This window comes from Cryptomeria japonica, chromosome 11 (assembly GCF_030272615.1).
Source record: "Cryptomeria japonica chromosome 11, Sugi_1.0, whole genome shotgun sequence".
NCBI classification, from domain to species: domain Eukaryota; kingdom Viridiplantae; phylum Streptophyta; class Pinopsida; order Cupressales; family Cupressaceae; genus Cryptomeria; species Cryptomeria japonica.
Window position 1 is genome coordinate 706,958,199 of NC_081415.1, and position 16,791 is coordinate 706,974,989.

The 16,791-nt window shown below is 36.7% G+C and overlaps 1 protein-coding gene across 1 annotated transcript in view; it reads right to left on the reverse strand.

The window, feature by feature from the left end:
• Positions 1 to 16,791, reverse strand: part of LOC131061352 (shaggy-related protein kinase epsilon) — a 97,112-nt gene that overhangs the window by 63,563 nt on the left and 16,758 nt on the right. The window contains exons 2-3 of the mRNA XM_057995001.1: positions 11,330 to 11,596; positions 11,075 to 11,167 (exon numbers count right to left, since the gene is read on the reverse strand). Of these exons, the coding sequence (XP_057850984.1) occupies positions 11,075 to 11,167; positions 11,330 to 11,596 (360 nt within the window). The remainder of the gene's footprint in view (positions 1 to 11,074; positions 11,168 to 11,329; positions 11,597 to 16,791) is intronic.

A 16,791-nucleotide genomic window follows, 5' to 3' on the forward strand; every position in this document is an offset into this window, starting at 1 on the left:
TAGCTCTCTCAAAATCTAAAATGTGCAACAGTGCTGATCTCTTGAGTACTTCGCAGTCTATCTTTGAGCTTGTCTTTCAAAAGAAATCTTATAAACCTATCCCTAGGAAAACATTTAACCCCAATAAATACCTTTAGTCAGCTAAAACATTGGCATCCAGTTAAAATTAGTAACCTTTAAATATATGGAAAATATTTATGAGCCATAATATGATACAACCGCATCTTCCTCTGCATTAAATAGCATGCTAAAATATTACAGAAAATGTATGTTCTATATCATAAGATTAAGAAATATAATAAGTTATGATATTATAATATTATTAACCTATATATTTTCTTTAAGAAATAATTAAGTGGTGTTTTTTACAATACAATTTTCAGCTTACCAAGTGTAATGTCCCCTACTAGGAGTCTGCCTGTTTCCAAATAATTAAACATACATCATTATACATTATTATGCCTTAAATCAGATTATTAAAACTAGAGAAGAATTAGTATTCATAATACAATTGATAATTACCATATTTAAGCTCCCAAACCTTACTTATTTCCTAATCATCAACCCTAAAGGAGGATGGGGAATTACTATGTTAGGGTGCTAGAAAACCATTCTCCACAAATAGGCCCAAGGGTTTCAGGAACACCTGTCCATACCACCTCTTGGTCCCCCTAACAGTTTCAAGAACACCCGTCCATACCACCTCTTGGGGTTCACCTACTTTGTGAGAAATTTAATATTGCCTTTCCCTAACAAAACCAGCCTATCCTCATGAGGGGCAATAGAGAATGATTAAGGATTAGGTCATCATGCTAATCTCTCAAGTATTATGAATGTACATGTAAATAAATGAAATTAAGCATAATTGTCATAAAAATCTAATTTCCCTATTATTAACAGCTATAAATCTCATTGGCATTATTTCTGTTATATGTATAAGGATAAATGAAATAGCTTATATTATAGGCCATATATTTGCCCCTTATTCCTAATAGAATTTAAATATAAAATTACTGTAAATAAGCACTTAGTTCATAAGTAAGATACAGCATACCAATCTGCTGTTACAATAATGATTGCCAGTAATTCAATCTGATCTGCTCCTTCCATCATTGAATGGATGATATGTTGTATATAAATATCTCCTCAATGGGATGGAAGGTTATGTCTTTCCCATCAGTCATCTTCCTTCCAAGAGTGGCGACCCTTAGTATGGTGTGTCTGCCTTTGACAAGACTGTTGAATGTTATTTAACTTAATAAACCCATTTCCCTAAACTAATGTCTACCCACTAATGACCTGTGGTTGTAAACTAATGAGGTTGCGGTCTTAGCCACCATAGAGATGGCTGCTTCACTAAGGTTGAGATTGCAGCATTGATTAATAATAAAATCGTTGTCTTTGGTAATAATTAGATATGCCTTCGTCAATGATCACAGTGTGTATAGCAGTCCATGGAAATTGCTTTGTTCCCTGAAGACTGTCAAAAGAATAATATTATGAATGCTTCAGTCCTTATCTGTCGACCTTCATCCTTCGAAGAAAATCATGAAGTCTCATAAATGAGATGATTTTGGCCCTAACACTGGACACTTTTCTTCTTCGAAGACTGCTGCGATTGACCTTGGCCCTTCTGTTGGAAGGACTGAGCTTTACCCTTATTCTTATATGAGGCTTGGACTGTGAAAACCTGTTCAGTGGAGGACGAACTAGCGCTGCTTCCAAACTGTTGCTTCTATCAATCCTGCTGTAGAAGCTAGTTGCAGAGATCGGGAAACTTCAAATCAACACTAGTAGAAGAGATATTGAGCGGGTCAATGAAATGCTCGTAGGATCTGGGCAGGCTTTTCAGTGTGATCCCTACCATATCCTCTTCCTCTGGTTCGGCCAATAGCTTCCAACTGGTCACAAATGTCCTTGATCCTTTGTAAGATATGCCTAGATAGATGTATTTTCATCCATCATGATAGAAAACAGCATATTCTTTAGAAAGAAAGCTCGACTCTTGTTGGATGTTTCATGAAGACCCTTCAAGAGATCCTAGATCTCTTTAGCTGATTTCCCTAAAGGCACTTGAGGGAGTTGATCATCTATGACAAATAACTTGATAAGCATGACAGCCTCTCGATTGAGCTCATCAAATTTATCCTAGTCTGAACCTATTGCTGCAGGACGAGTAGTCGTGCCCAGAACAATTTGATCAAGGCAACAATACTCAAAAATCGTCATCATGTATTGTTTTCAGGTGTTGTTGAACTTCTGACTATGCTCCAACATGATTTTGGTCAAAGATGCCATCACAGAAACCAAGGTTGAACAAGTCAACTTGGTGAAGGCACAAAAAACGAGACAAAAGAATTTGATTAAAAATCAAAACAAAAAAGGGGATGACCCCAGAACACAGTGGTTAGCTGCGAGCCTCCTACATAGGAGGTCTTGGTTTCGAGTCTACTCGAGGCCAATGTGTCCCACACAAAGATAATGGATAGATAAGGTGATGCCTAGGCGTGGAAGATAGGACGGCACAAGGAGATATAAGGGTGTTATTGCCGAACAAATATGAGGATGAGGCCCCTCAAAAATGTGGTCTCACTGGTTCATAGCTCTAGTCAAAAGCAAATACTGCTTGGGTTGTGATTGATCAAAAAAAAAAAAAAGAAACAAGCGGCACAAATATCGAGATGCTTGAAACCTTGGCATGAAATTCAAGGCAAGAATCCCAATGCTAATGTCAAAATTTGCTAAAGATCTAAAAAATAATCTGCAAACCATAGATCCCAAAAAAATATTCAGCAAAAAAAGGCACTAGCACAAATCCCTCGGTACAAGAAAATATGGCACAAAACCCAAGGCGCGAGATTCTAGAAAACCCAAAACAATCTGCAGAAAAAAAGTGATTTTTCTGAAAACAAATCAAAAAAATAATCTGCAAAAAATTAGGGAAAAGCCAACAAAATTGGCCCACGATTTAGCAGGCGCAAAAACCCTAGTCGTGTCTTCAAAAAATCTGCAGAAATAACCACAAATCAGGTCAAACTGAAAAATCACGGGTTGGGTTAGAATAGGTCACGTGCAGAAAACAACTGTAGAGCGCGTGAAATCGCGCTGCCAGAAAAGTCACTCACAAAAAAAATCTCACCCAAAAACGAACACCGAAAATTTTGCAAAAATCACAAAAATAGCCGCACAAACAATCAATCACAAAGCTGGCAAAAAAATCACACTCTATGCCAAAATATGACAAAAAACAGATCGTGCAATTCATGTAAAAATTTGTAGAATAAATCGTGCCCAGAAAATCGCCGAAAACCATTGCAGCCATAAAGAAAATAAGATGAAAATCGCACCAAGAAATCGCCAAAAAACAAAAAATCGCGCCACTGCGAAAATCACTGCCGGAAAAAACACTGCCGCCAATCTGTGTTTGCAGAAAAACGCCAAATTTGACCAAAAAAGAACCTTTGTCCGATGCCAAAAAAACTCTCGCCGGCAAAAAAACAAAAACCAGAGAATTCGGTTGTTAGAAAAACCCTAGCTCACGATTCCCAGAAACCCTCCTTTAGTAGGCCCTTTGAAAAAAGCACTAATGACTAAAAAAAAAATTGGAAATAAATTCCAAGTAGAGACTTACAAATTAAAAAAATTCACCCATCGACCCACTTTGATACCATGAAAAATAATTGAATGATTTATTCATGAATATACGTGTATATAGAGAATTATAAGACGGTGTTCTAAAAAGAACGAACCATAAAACTGAAGCTAAAAAGATAAAAAGATAAAAAGCTAAAAAGAAAAATAACTAAAATGCTAACTCTGTCTTCCAATAAAAGAAGCAGTAGTTAAACTAAATCAATTAAACAAACTAAAAGAACTAAATGACCATTAATAGAACAAAAGGTAACTAACTAAAAAGAATTTAATTATTCTAATATAATAAACATCATATATCAAAAAAATGCCAAACATTAAAAGAATAGGATTTTTTAAATACCATTTCATTACAACGGACTGGCCCTAAAATAGTAAGTCATGCAACATGGAACACAACTTATCTTTCTGAGGCAACCTTTTTTTTTTTTTAAAGAAAGTACCTCATTAAATATAAATTAAAAGAAAACAACTTGTTAATGTTTAAAATTTTAATACTAAAATAAAACCATTTAAGTAAATCTTTTAAAATAATCTCGTTTATGGGTCTGTTCGGGTTGGTCCTCTTTGCAACCCAAGAGCAAACATTAGGTAGGGATCTCCCAATGTGGGATGCGTGAACACTGAAGGTGAATTTTGACAAGGTAACTCAAGGAAATTTGGGGCTCTCTAGGGTTAGGTGTGTCTTGAGAGACCAAGATGGTAGGATTTTGGCTATTGAAGCCAAGAAGTTGCCAATGGGAATGAACAATGAGGCCAAGCTTCGGGTGGCCTAGCTAGGGATTTAGTTATGCAGACAGTTGGGTTTTAGGAAGTTTCATCTAGAAGGAGCTTCGATTATAGCCATCAATAGAACACGCCACCAAGATACCCCAAATTGGAAATTAAATAAATTCATCCCAAGAAATTTGGGAGAAATTTGGGAGGGATTGTCCCAATTGGAGGATTTCAAACTCGCCCATTTATTTGAGAAGAAAACGAGGTGGCAAAGAAGGTGGCAAAATGGGCAGTGGATATGATGACAGAGTACTGCAGATTCGATTTGGTGGATAGCGAACAATTTCTTGGCAAGTTCGGAAAGGACATCCGATGGCAAGAGCATTTAAGGTAGGAAGGTTGGCACATGGGAAGAGTAAATGTAGATGGCTCCCTTGATAACCGAAGGCCTATATCTTCCCTAACACACCAAACAAAGACAATGCACAAAGGAGACCACAATTTGCTTGAGTGCTGAGAAGCAACAAATGGCCTTTCAAGGAAGGATAACGGATAATAGACTATAGAATGTTTTTAATACCCCAAAGCAAGAGGTTCTAGAGGTGATCAAACTGATTTTAGGAAACAGACAAAAAGGGCAACGAGAAATTCCTGGTGCAGAAATTGGTGAAAGCGCAGTGGCGAATGGACATGCAACATTATTTGGACCTGGCAGTGGTAAGAATTAGTCTCTGCCAATCGAGATGTATGGTTGCGACACACCTTGTCAGATAATAGACCCTGGATCCCATTCTTGGTGTGACAAATTGGTGAGGACAAGAAGGCTCGAAGATTGCAGCTAACAGGGTGCATTGAATTGCTGAAGGAGTTTGTGGGTACATCGTGGGGGGCTGGTATTAGAATAATATCTTTCTCTTTCTGTTATTAATGGTCATTTAAGTTGTTTCTAATTTCGCCTCTAGTTAACGATTGTTTCTTTTAGAAACATCGTCTTTGTAACTCTATTTAAAGGAGCTTTGTCTCCTCAATTAATTGAACAAAATCAATTCTTTGAAATCCATTGCGTGTCTCACATTGTTTTATGGTATCAGAGCCTTGGTTATTTTCGAAATAATTTTTCAATTAAAAATTCGTCATGAATTTTTAACAGTTTTTTTTGAAAAATTTCTTTGTTTATTCAAAATTGCTACTTTGGTAGTTTGTTTTGGCTGCAGCTACTAGGGTTTTCTGGCTATTTTCTACCCTTTCCCGCGACCCGTCTCTCTTGCATTTCGCACAACCACGCAACGCGTTTTTTTCCCGCCTGCAGAATTTTTTTTTGCCATTTTTGGACGGAAATCTGCATTTTCAGCTAGGGTTTTGACCCTCCAGATTCAGTCGAAAAAAATTGCTGAGCACAGATTCGTGGTGGGTTTTTCGAGATCTCAACTGGGTCATCATCAGAATTTTCAAGGTGCCTTGATTTTTGTGCCTCGATTTTCGAGCCAGCAGATCCAAATTCCGACAGCAGATTCATTCTAGGTTTTTCACAAGAATTTCTGGGTTGTCTTCAGATTTTTCTGGGTCAATCGGAATTTTTTTCTTGAAATTCATGCCCATTGTACTTTATTTTTTGAAGTCTGTACTTGCATCTGCCTCTATTTCTGCATTGGGATTCGAATTTTTTGAATTTCGTGCCAATGCCTCTTCTCAGTTTTTCGTTTTCCATGCATTGGGAAACGTGCAAGATGGCATCATTGACCAACTTGATGTTGGAAGGCAATCAGGTTTTGTGCACTTAGCATCTTCTCAGTACCTCGTTTTTCATGCCTCGAAAAGCATGAAGATGGCTTATTGGCATCGATGTTTGTTTCGGTTTTTAATATTTTTTTACCTGAAAAAAAATTCTGATGGGTTTTAATATTTTTTTCCCTTAAAAAAGTCTCTGGGTTTTTAAATATTTTGTCCCTGTAAAAAAAATCATGGGAGGGTTTATGATTTTTTCCTCAAAAAAAAAAAAATTGTACTTTGCTGCAGTCTGTTTTTAGTTGCACCTGGAGTTGTTGTAAGAAAATCTGCACTAGTCTCTTGTTTGCAGTCTATTTTCGAGCATCTTGCTCATTTGCAATAGTTTGGAGGGTTTGCCGATTTTTTCCTCAAAATCGTGACAATTGTTCTTGGTGTGTCTCTGGTTACAGGGAGGGACAGTTCTCCAACATCAGGTTAGACGGTTGGTGTTGTTTTGGGTATCTCCAAAAGTTCTGCAGTTTCTGTGAGGGTTGATGGCAAACTCATCTCAAGTGGCAGAGTTAGTGGCAGGCTCATCTTCTATTGCAGCGTGTTCTGAGAAGAAGGGGGCAACCTTCTCTATTATTTCTCTTGGTAGTTAGAACGATGACCATTAAGGGAGGGTATTAGAATAATATCTTTCTCTTTGTGTTCTTTTAGAAACATTGTCTTTGTAACTCTATTTAAAGGAGCTTTGTCTCCTCAATTAATTGAACAAAATCAATTCGTTGAAATCCATTGCGTGTCTCACACTGTTTTAGCTGGCAAGGTTGTGCCTTCGGCACTCCCTTCGGTAATAGCAAGACCTGCTGAGCTAGAACTGGACAAGGAGGATGATGGGTCAAGACATTAGACTTGGGTTGTAGCATGTCTACTAGCACATCATTTTGCCTTTTTGGCTAACATTTATGTAATTCCTATGTATTTTGGGTTTGGCCCACTTGGTCATTTTAATATATCAAAAAAAACACTTGTAAAAAGAAATTTTAAGATGCCCTAACCTTAACCAGAAACTAAAAATTTCTACTCTTTCAATGTTTTGTATTTTTCTGCTCTAAAAATGAGCCAAAATTACGATAGACATATATAACAAAATTCAGAGCCACTTTCTTAAAAACTTGTGAAACAGCACAATGAATGTGAGAAGCCTCAATTATTCAGGATTGATTGCTATTTTTTATAGTGTAATGCTACCATGTTACAAACAATCCAGTAATAAGCATTGTCAACTATCAAGAAGCAGATGACTTTTAGATAATCATGGAAAAAGCAATCCTTCTTTACCAGTTGCTAGGGATGCTTCATCCAATGGAGGTGAGCCAAGCTACTTCAGACCTTCCAATGGCCCCTCCACCATAATGGTTTGTGGATCTCAATGCTTCTACCACAATCCATTCATCCAAACAACCAGGTTGGCTCCCAAGGCAACGTGTTCAAACGGGAAGCAGGGCTGTCATGCCCCTGATCTGATATCCATTTCACAAACAGCAAACTTGAATATGAAATCATCTTACAAAGGAAGAATTCACGATTTCATAAACCAACCAGTATACTTTAATCGCCCATCTCCTGGATCTGCATCAATCTAAGGATCGATCCTCTTCCCCATGGTACAGAAATCACATTCCTTGTCATCCAATAGTTAATAAAAGTTAATAAGGATTGGGTGAAATAAGATTATCATTGGCAATTAGCAAGGAGTGATTATCATTAGTTAAGTTAATGAAAAGCAATTTACAAAGAGGCAGAAGACATTCTTGAAGAGACATTTCCCTCCCAAATCACTGCCACCCATAGGAAAAGTCATTACCTTCCAGCAGCAAACAAAGGGTATAAGGGAGAGTTCCAGCACCAAGAGCCAGCATCGATCAGCAGCAAAAATAATAATATATGCAGCAACCCGAGTTCTAGAATAACTTCTTCATATATTGTCGTATGAGGAGATGATCATATTATTTATGCATATGTTTTTCTGTCTAATGTGTGTATGTATATATTTATACCAGATTGTATGCAGATATGAATGTCTAAACTAACATTAATATTTATGTATTTAATAATGTGAATTCCTATTCGCAATAATCGATCATGTTGGGGGAAGAGAAAGGGAATGCAAGAAGGGGGAATGGCGAGGGATACCTCACTAGGCACGCCACCTCATGAGAATGGTTAAGGACCGCATGAGGCCAAGGAGGATAAGGTCCACCCTTGGGCCTAGGGTTGAGGGCCAATTTCAGGGCACCCTATTGCATGTCTTCCCTACGAACCCATATTGATCAATTGTTGACATGAGCTAGAAGGAACCCTAAATCATAAGAGGAGAGAAGGATGGCATGATAAAGGGAAAGAGCATACAAACCCCACTAGGTATACCACCTCATGAGAACGGTTAAGGACCGCATGAGGCCAAGAGGGATAAGGTCCGCCCTTGGGCCTACAGTAGGGGATATATAGGGCACCTTATCATGTTACCCAACTCTACCCTCGTTATGGTTGAACCCTCATATGATTATTTAGATTTGTTATGTGCTATGAATATGTATATCCCTTAGCCCTAGAAATGGAAATATTCTATGAATTATATATACATCTGTAATGTCCCCTACTAGGTTTAGGCTTGTTTTAACCATAACTAATCTATCTAAACATACTTATGACCTAAACTAAATCAATTAGGAGACAATAATATCTTAACATGAATCAAATCAATGATATTCCATAGTTCAATCAAATAATTTATTAATAAGTAACTTGCTCATCTATCATACATCCATAATTCTTAACGCAAGTGTCGAATTTTGTTACTACTTCAGTTCTAAGGAAGAAGAGGATGTGAATGTTACCAAAGCGCTTAGATACCAAATACAATAGGTTCCCTCAAAGTTTACAGATCCAAGCCCTTACCCTATCTTGGGACCCTGTCCCTCAAGGTTCTCGGGACGCTGATCCCCACCCTATGTTGGGAATCCTCGTATTGTCTGGATTTAGACTGCCCCTTTTTGGAAACATCTCAATTCCCAACTTCTTAAACAATGACAATAGTCACAAGAATTTTATATAAACATACTATTTGTACTGTTTATTACCTTATGAGCTCTTTCTGATTTACAATCTAATATTGTTATTTATCTGATATTCACTTTAAGAATTCTTCTTATTTATATTCTAATATATATTTGTCTGATTAAAACATTATTTTATATATATATACTATTATTATTATTATATTCATCTGCAGAGTATTTCTCAGTCAATATTATAATAATAATAATAATTATACTATTATCAATATTATATTTACTATAATATTATCAGTATTTTATTATAATTTATTAGTATTTTATTTATTAAATTCTGCATAAGAACATTATCAGGCTTCTTATATTAAGCATACATATTAAACACGACCCTATGCATATGACCACGAACAAGGATGTTACTGCCTGTAACTTAATAATAGCCCCCCGATTCTGATCTGATTATTGTTTCCATATATTCCCGATTGTTCATGCCATTCCCTATTTTCCTTTTTTCTTGTCTCCATCATCTGATCCATATCCCCCTCCCGATGCCTTTTTTTGACTCTCCTTTAATTCCTCTTTGACTAGTCACACCCTTTCCCCAAAGGGTCACGTCAGATTTTTAGGCCAAATTACAGGTTAATCAAGAAAAGGGACGTTACAAAGGCCTGCCCAAAAGGCTTGCTGCCAACTACGACAGAATGATGTTTATTCCAGTCCCTATCCCAAAGCACAGTTGACCGTTCCTAGAAGCTATTAGAGTTGCATAGTGATAAGTATCCGGTGTATTTCAGATTAGTGCAATGGGTGATTTGGATCACAAACAGGTGGACCACATTCAATGATGCCAAACTACTTTACACCAATGCTCAATTGGTGACAAAGAACAGTTCCTTCAAAAGCAATAAAATAGTAGCCTGTGTAGGCATCTCAACATACCGAAGATAGAGTTACATGATACTAAGCTTCTTGTGGGAAACCCCCAAGCATCTGAAATAGATCGTAAAGTTGACTTAGGGGCCAATCCTAACAATTAGGTCTGACTCTCAACGGAAAATTTTAGTTAAGCATTTTCTAAATATTGTGGAACATTTAGTATACAAGAAAAGATAATAGCTTGCATATTTTTGGATTAAACTGTGAGCATTTTTTCTTCATCACCATTTCAGATCACACTACATGATCCATCATCAAGATGATAAGCAAGAAAAGAGAATAATAAGCAAGAAAAAATAAGCAAAGGTAGCACACAAACTCTAACTACCATCCAATGTGAAAAAGCACCCAATTTCCCATGTTAATTTTCACAAAAAGTTGTATCAAGATATGATAACATCCTTCCTAACAGCATTCTTTGTTTTTGCAAAAGAACTATTGGGCATCCCATGGGTCCTAATGGCAATATATAATTATGTACTCTACAAGAAGATTGCCAGACACCACGATGAAAATTGCATTTCAGTGTCCCAATTATATTACGTACTAAAATTTAAAATTAAAAAATAAAATAATGTGGCCTCTTTATTTGCAGATTGAAGTGTACTTACACTAGAATGGTACATGTTTTCTATTTTCTTAGCTGAAAAATTAAGGCGAGTTTTTCTTAACTTTCTCCATAAGATTATACTAAACTAGTCTTAAAGACTTGAGTACAATAAATGGTTCCTTTACAGTTTAATAAAAGAGCATAGCAAAACTTCAAGCATTTACAGATCAACCAGACTCAAGGTAAAACAACTGAGCATACACACTTCAATAGCAGAGTAAAAGTTACAATGTTTATTACAAACATGTTAAGAACACAGAACCAATCTAAAAGAACATAAAATTCATTTTATGCTGACAACTATGACTCCAGAAGAAAAATGATATACACAATTTGGATGAATTAAAAAATAAACAGGATGAAGCTCACAAACCTGTTTTGGCTGCCCATTTTGACTGGCTATTGTGGTAGAGATAATGTGACCAGTCTCCGTTCCACTGCCATTGACCATTGTGGCCTCGGTATCCTGCATTGAAAGCCAACATATGATTAGTCAGTGGAAACAATGAAGCTTAAATTCGGAAAAGACCACTGAAGCTTCTGCTAATCCTTACTATCATGTTTAGATTTCAGATGTGCAACACAATTTGGAAATCATAAAGAAAATAATGCTAGAATGTCAACTTACCTTCTTATCTGGATTCTTTGCTTTATCATCCCTTATTTTCATCTCATGCATTTCTTTTGGAAGCTGGTCAATGCCAGCATTTCGAATTTTTGGAACTGCTTCCATGTTCGAGGTGCTTGCTTGGACATCCATGGAGGGCTCTACGGGAACAAATGGGACCTGCTGCTCTGAAGTCTCGATAGTACTTGCTCCAGCAGTAGATGATTCAAAGGATTCCACATCATCTTCCTGTTCAAATTTTGCCCTCTTTGTGCCGCCATCTCCACCCTGAAGGATTTTCCAGCACCAAATAAGTGATAGTACATGTGAACTGTTTCAATTTATGTAAAGCAGATAAATAGATTTAGCATTCCTATTAAACAACTAGAAACAAATGGTGCACTCTTAGAAACATCTCAAAACTACCAACAATACATATACAACATATTCCTGCTTGGCAGAGGCTGATAAATGATCAACAACATCCCAAGAAAAAAACATTACATCAGAGGGAAAGCCAAAATGTCTCTAAAGATGTTGCTTTGATCAACAAAATTAAGTCAATAGCATGGACTATTTAGGACAGACGATTACAAACATTGTGATGGCCCATCCTAGTGCCAGTATTAAATTTGCACATATTATAAGTTTAGCATCTAACACCTAAGTACATAAACCAGGAGCTCAAGTCCAGATGTTACACAGATGTAGCTCTCAAATAGTTTTCAAACACAAGATTTTCTGTAATATTGACAAGTCATTAAGTTCAAAGAGGAAAGTGAAGTGGGACCACCCACAACTCTTAGTATTTAAGAATCTCTAGGATACCACTCTTAAATCTCATATATGAAATGTCATTTTGAAAGCAAATTCTCCCAGAAACTTTAATTAACATGATTTATAAATTAAGTTGTTTTAATTTAATACCTAAGTTAAAGGTCCATTTATGTTGGAATCTTTTTGTTCTTCTCTCGTCTTTGTAGATTAATGATTAAGGATTGTTTGACAGCCTTCTGCTGGAGTATTTATCGAGTAATAACCTTGGTGTGAAAGGGCCAGCAAAGTCTTTCTTGCCTTGATATATTTTTTGCTGCTGGCAAGGGGATTCTTGATCTGCCACTATCCAAAATGAACCAATGGAGTTTAGGCAACTGATGTGGTCTCTCCCTTCAATATAATGATGATAAGAAAGAAAACCCTGATGTAGCAGGGGTCTGTAGTTGGTTTCTACAGTAGAGGCACCCTAGTGGTGTTCCTTTGCAGCATGCCAAGTGTTACTAGCCTTTAAGCCCTCTGTGTGAACTTGTGATGAACAAGCTCTTTCTCAGAATAAATGACAAAATCTATAGTTATACGTGTTATTGTCATAAAAATAAATGGCAAAATCTATAGTTATATTCTGTGTTATTGTCATAAAGAGTACTGAAGAAGCTCAGTATGGGCATGCTTTGTTGATAGTACTCAAATTTCTAGTAAAATGTTTCCTGCATCTATCTGAAGTCACAAAAGAAGCAATAAGATCAGTTTTTAGACCGATGTCTAACTTTCTATTCAATTGTCTTTGCTTCAAAGGCTTGGTTGGATTTGCTTTTATTGGTCAAAATACTTTTGAATGCAAGCAAAGAGAGATGTACACAGGTCAAATAACAATGTTTGAAGAGGCCCCATGTTTGATGCAGCCACATTCCCAAGAGTTTATATCAAATTGATGATCACAAAAATCAATATTGTTATATGGTATCTGATCTAGCAACTAGACTTACTCCAAATTAAATCCAAAAGCTTGCAAAATCAAAGAAATTGGCTACTTTGATTCCCTTGTAAGTCTAGATTTGACAACCTATTTGAATCGAGAAATGCTCCAAACTGGCCTCTTTCAACACAGAAATTTGACTTTTCCCTGATCCCTAAAATGTTAACATCATGAACCCGCATATAATTAGTTTTTCTTTGATCCAATGTTCCTTCTAGTGGCTTCACAGGCCTGTTGTTGAATTTTACACTTTAAGATTAATAGAAAACTCAGAAAACAGAATTAACCTTTAACTTAGATAGTTTGCTGTTAGATTTAGTAAGTTTCAGATTTAGGAACAAACAGAAACATAACCAAAGTTGAATAAGACACTTATTACCCTAGGAAAACCTCTTAGGAGGAAAAACCCAGCCAGAAAAGATCCTCAGAACTGATTATGGATTATGAATAATATTCTGATTACAATACTTATCTCAGTTCACCCTTAGGGCTGATAGCATCTTCAACTTTCCAGTGGTCTCAGATCTGCCTCTTAACAAGTTTCAGATCCGCCTTTTATTGCACCAACCAGTAGGTATACATAGCAACCAAAGATTTGTCCTTGAATAGCAGATGGATGATATATATGTCTTCAGCTGATGACTGTGACCAACTTCAGAACAGCAGGTCCTTCAACTGTCAGTTCGCATGATGAGGAGCAGACTAATGGATGTAAATTCGCCTTAATGTTTGCATGAATGAACACCACTTTTGTGGAATTCGCACTCTCCTAACAGCAGAGATAACAATGGAGAGAAGCTGATGGAGTTCGCACTTTGCTGAAGATATTCGCCTTAATACTGATGTATTTCGCACCTCTTACTTGCAGACAGAATTCGCCTTTTAATGTGTGTTCATTTGTGTGTATTTGAATGCTTCATTCATACCTTTATTTATATGCACTTTAGCCTCTGATTAGGTCGGCTTTCTTGAATTTGAATTGGCGCCCTTTTATTGTTTAAAACTTATTGTGTGAGTGGCGTGTTGAATTATAGGGCAGGCCCTATTTTAATAGAGCACGCCACCCTTGTGCTGGATGTGAGAAGGGGCCCAGCCCTACACGTTACCTTATGGGAGAAAGGGGCCAGCCCTTTGGGCGGATTCCAATTGTTGCGGATTCCAATGTTGCCTAAGGCAATTGGAATCCGCCCCTCCTACCTAATTACAATCAACACCTTTACTGTCATGTGCCTGCCAAAATAGAAACAGATTACAGCCCCAAGCAATGAAAATACAATTATATATAATAGCAAGACCAAGGTTAAAAATTCTGATAGAAGCCGACCTAGGTTAAACAAGGGTTAGGACCGACTATAGAAAAATAAATAAATAAACAAACAAATAAATAAACAGTAATACTTTTATTAGTGTGCCCCTATTGGTGCCCAAAAACGGGTTTACACTGACTCAAAGGCAGCGACCAAGTTGTTTTCTCCTGATAATATCTATGGAAAGCCACTTCCAACTGTTTAATATTCTTCAGACTTGGACTAACAATGACAAGGACGCTAGATCCTTCTACGCTTTAGGCTCTGCAAAACCAGGGAGGGTGATCCCCATGCTTATTTGTGATTTTACGCCACACACAAATCATGCATGAAATAAAGCAAATAATCTCATATAATGACTCAACAATAAGGGAGAATGCTCAGGAATGGCAAATTCCTCAGTGATCCTCAACCCGTTTGGAGCATGAGATGACTAATACATATGATAACGTTCATATAAAATGAAAGTATTCTGATTTTCAACAAGTTATTGCAAACCAGTGGTGATTTCGAATAGTAAATAAATACCTAGGCATTCACTTAGCTATGATCAGTGCCTTAGTCCATTTGGTACGTGAATTCATATTGCATTAGACTGTACTTTTGACAAAATTTATCTAATAGCATAAAATCAAAGATAATATTGCCTTACAATATATCATATTTGTAATCCCCACCCAAAACTACTTATCAAAATCCCTATAAAAACCCCTATCACTCTGCAATTTTATTCAAGCATTTAATTGACCTATTAGACCAAAGCATGAACAAAAGGTTACATACACCACAATAGTGCAATGAATGATAAAATCCTTGATAATACGCATTCAAAACATGATAGAACATTACATTGGAGAGAAATGGGTTTGAATCATATATTCATTCATTAATTCCGCTGTCTTTATAAGAATACAAGCCATACATAACTCCTTCAAGAACCTGCAAAAATCATAGACACAAGAATCTTTTCTATTTTTTGCTCTCTAAAATGACCTCTTACAATCCTTTTGTTTCACCTAGACTTTGCTATTTGGAAACAGAAATTCGGAACACATAAGGGACCAAAATTTTGAACCCCGTCTCATAGCCCTGAATTCCCTTTTGTAAAAAACAAGAGAGCAAACAAGCTTCAGGCCAAAGGCGACACCTGTCATCTAAGAATGACTATGCATAACCGCATTCTGTTATACAAAATAATCATCCTCGAATTTGCTTATACTAGATCAAAATTTGCAGCCGCCTTCTTCAAAACTCATGATGAAAATTACCCCCATCTTGTCTTACGGGTTGCAAAATATCTGTCGCTGGAAAACAAAAACAGTTATGCAAACGGTTTACAGCTTTCTATTCATCATTTAAATACATGCCACTCCACGCGCTATATTCTTCATCGGATGGGCAATTGAAATTCATTACTTCATCTGCTTTTGCCCTATATGGAATATACTTAACAGCTACTTGGTTTGCCTCTCTTTGAAAAGTTTCAAAAAATAACCCTGTAGTAATTATCTTATCCATACTATCTTCTAGCATATCCATATTTAGCCCATCACAAATCATTTCTACCTGGGTGTTTGAAAGATCCCAAATGGATCCTTTTGCTGTTGCTGCTGTAAATTCTTAATTAAACATACTATATTTTTGTAATTTTCCGGTGATCTTATAGAATAGACAGAAGTTGCAGAAAGGGATTGTTTCTTTTTGGGTTTTGATGTTATAGTAAAGTAATTGATAAATAGCAACAACTGTGAAATAAAACAATAAACAATGTTCATATGTAAGAACACTTAAGCAATCTGAAAATACTGCAAATCATACCAGGCAAATAACCTAGTTTTGTATTCAGCAAGAATCCATACATTTATTTGGAGTTGTTCTCAATCTAGATTGATGCCAGATGGAGGAATATTACTGGCAACGAACAAGGAAGACCAAAAAAGTTGAATACAACCCTTCAAACCAACATACAAACAAGGCATGGTTGCAAAGGAAGCATAAGAGCTGCTGCAAATCACATGCCAGCTGAAATAGACCAACCGCCCAGTTGAAACCCCCAATATGCACGCTGAATCTTCAGGACAAGAAGATGTGTCTCCTACCTCTGACAATCTCTGTGCAATCCTGGATAAATCCACTGTCAACTCCTGTTGAGGGCTACGTCCTAGCAAGCTCAGACCTGGGGTTTGCGTCCCAGACTAAAATCACTCTTCCAGAGCAATTCCCAAATTCGCAAGTTTCAAAATGATCAAAGATGCTATCAATTAGGTTTTCATCTCCTTATAACTCCTTTCCCTTTGCAAGTCGAACCCTAAAGAATAATAAAGTTTGCGCTTTATAATTAAAGTGACACTTTCCCAATTGTGTCGTCAAACTATAGAAAAATATCACTTTATTGCGAATAAATAGCTTCAAGGATCCAAAAA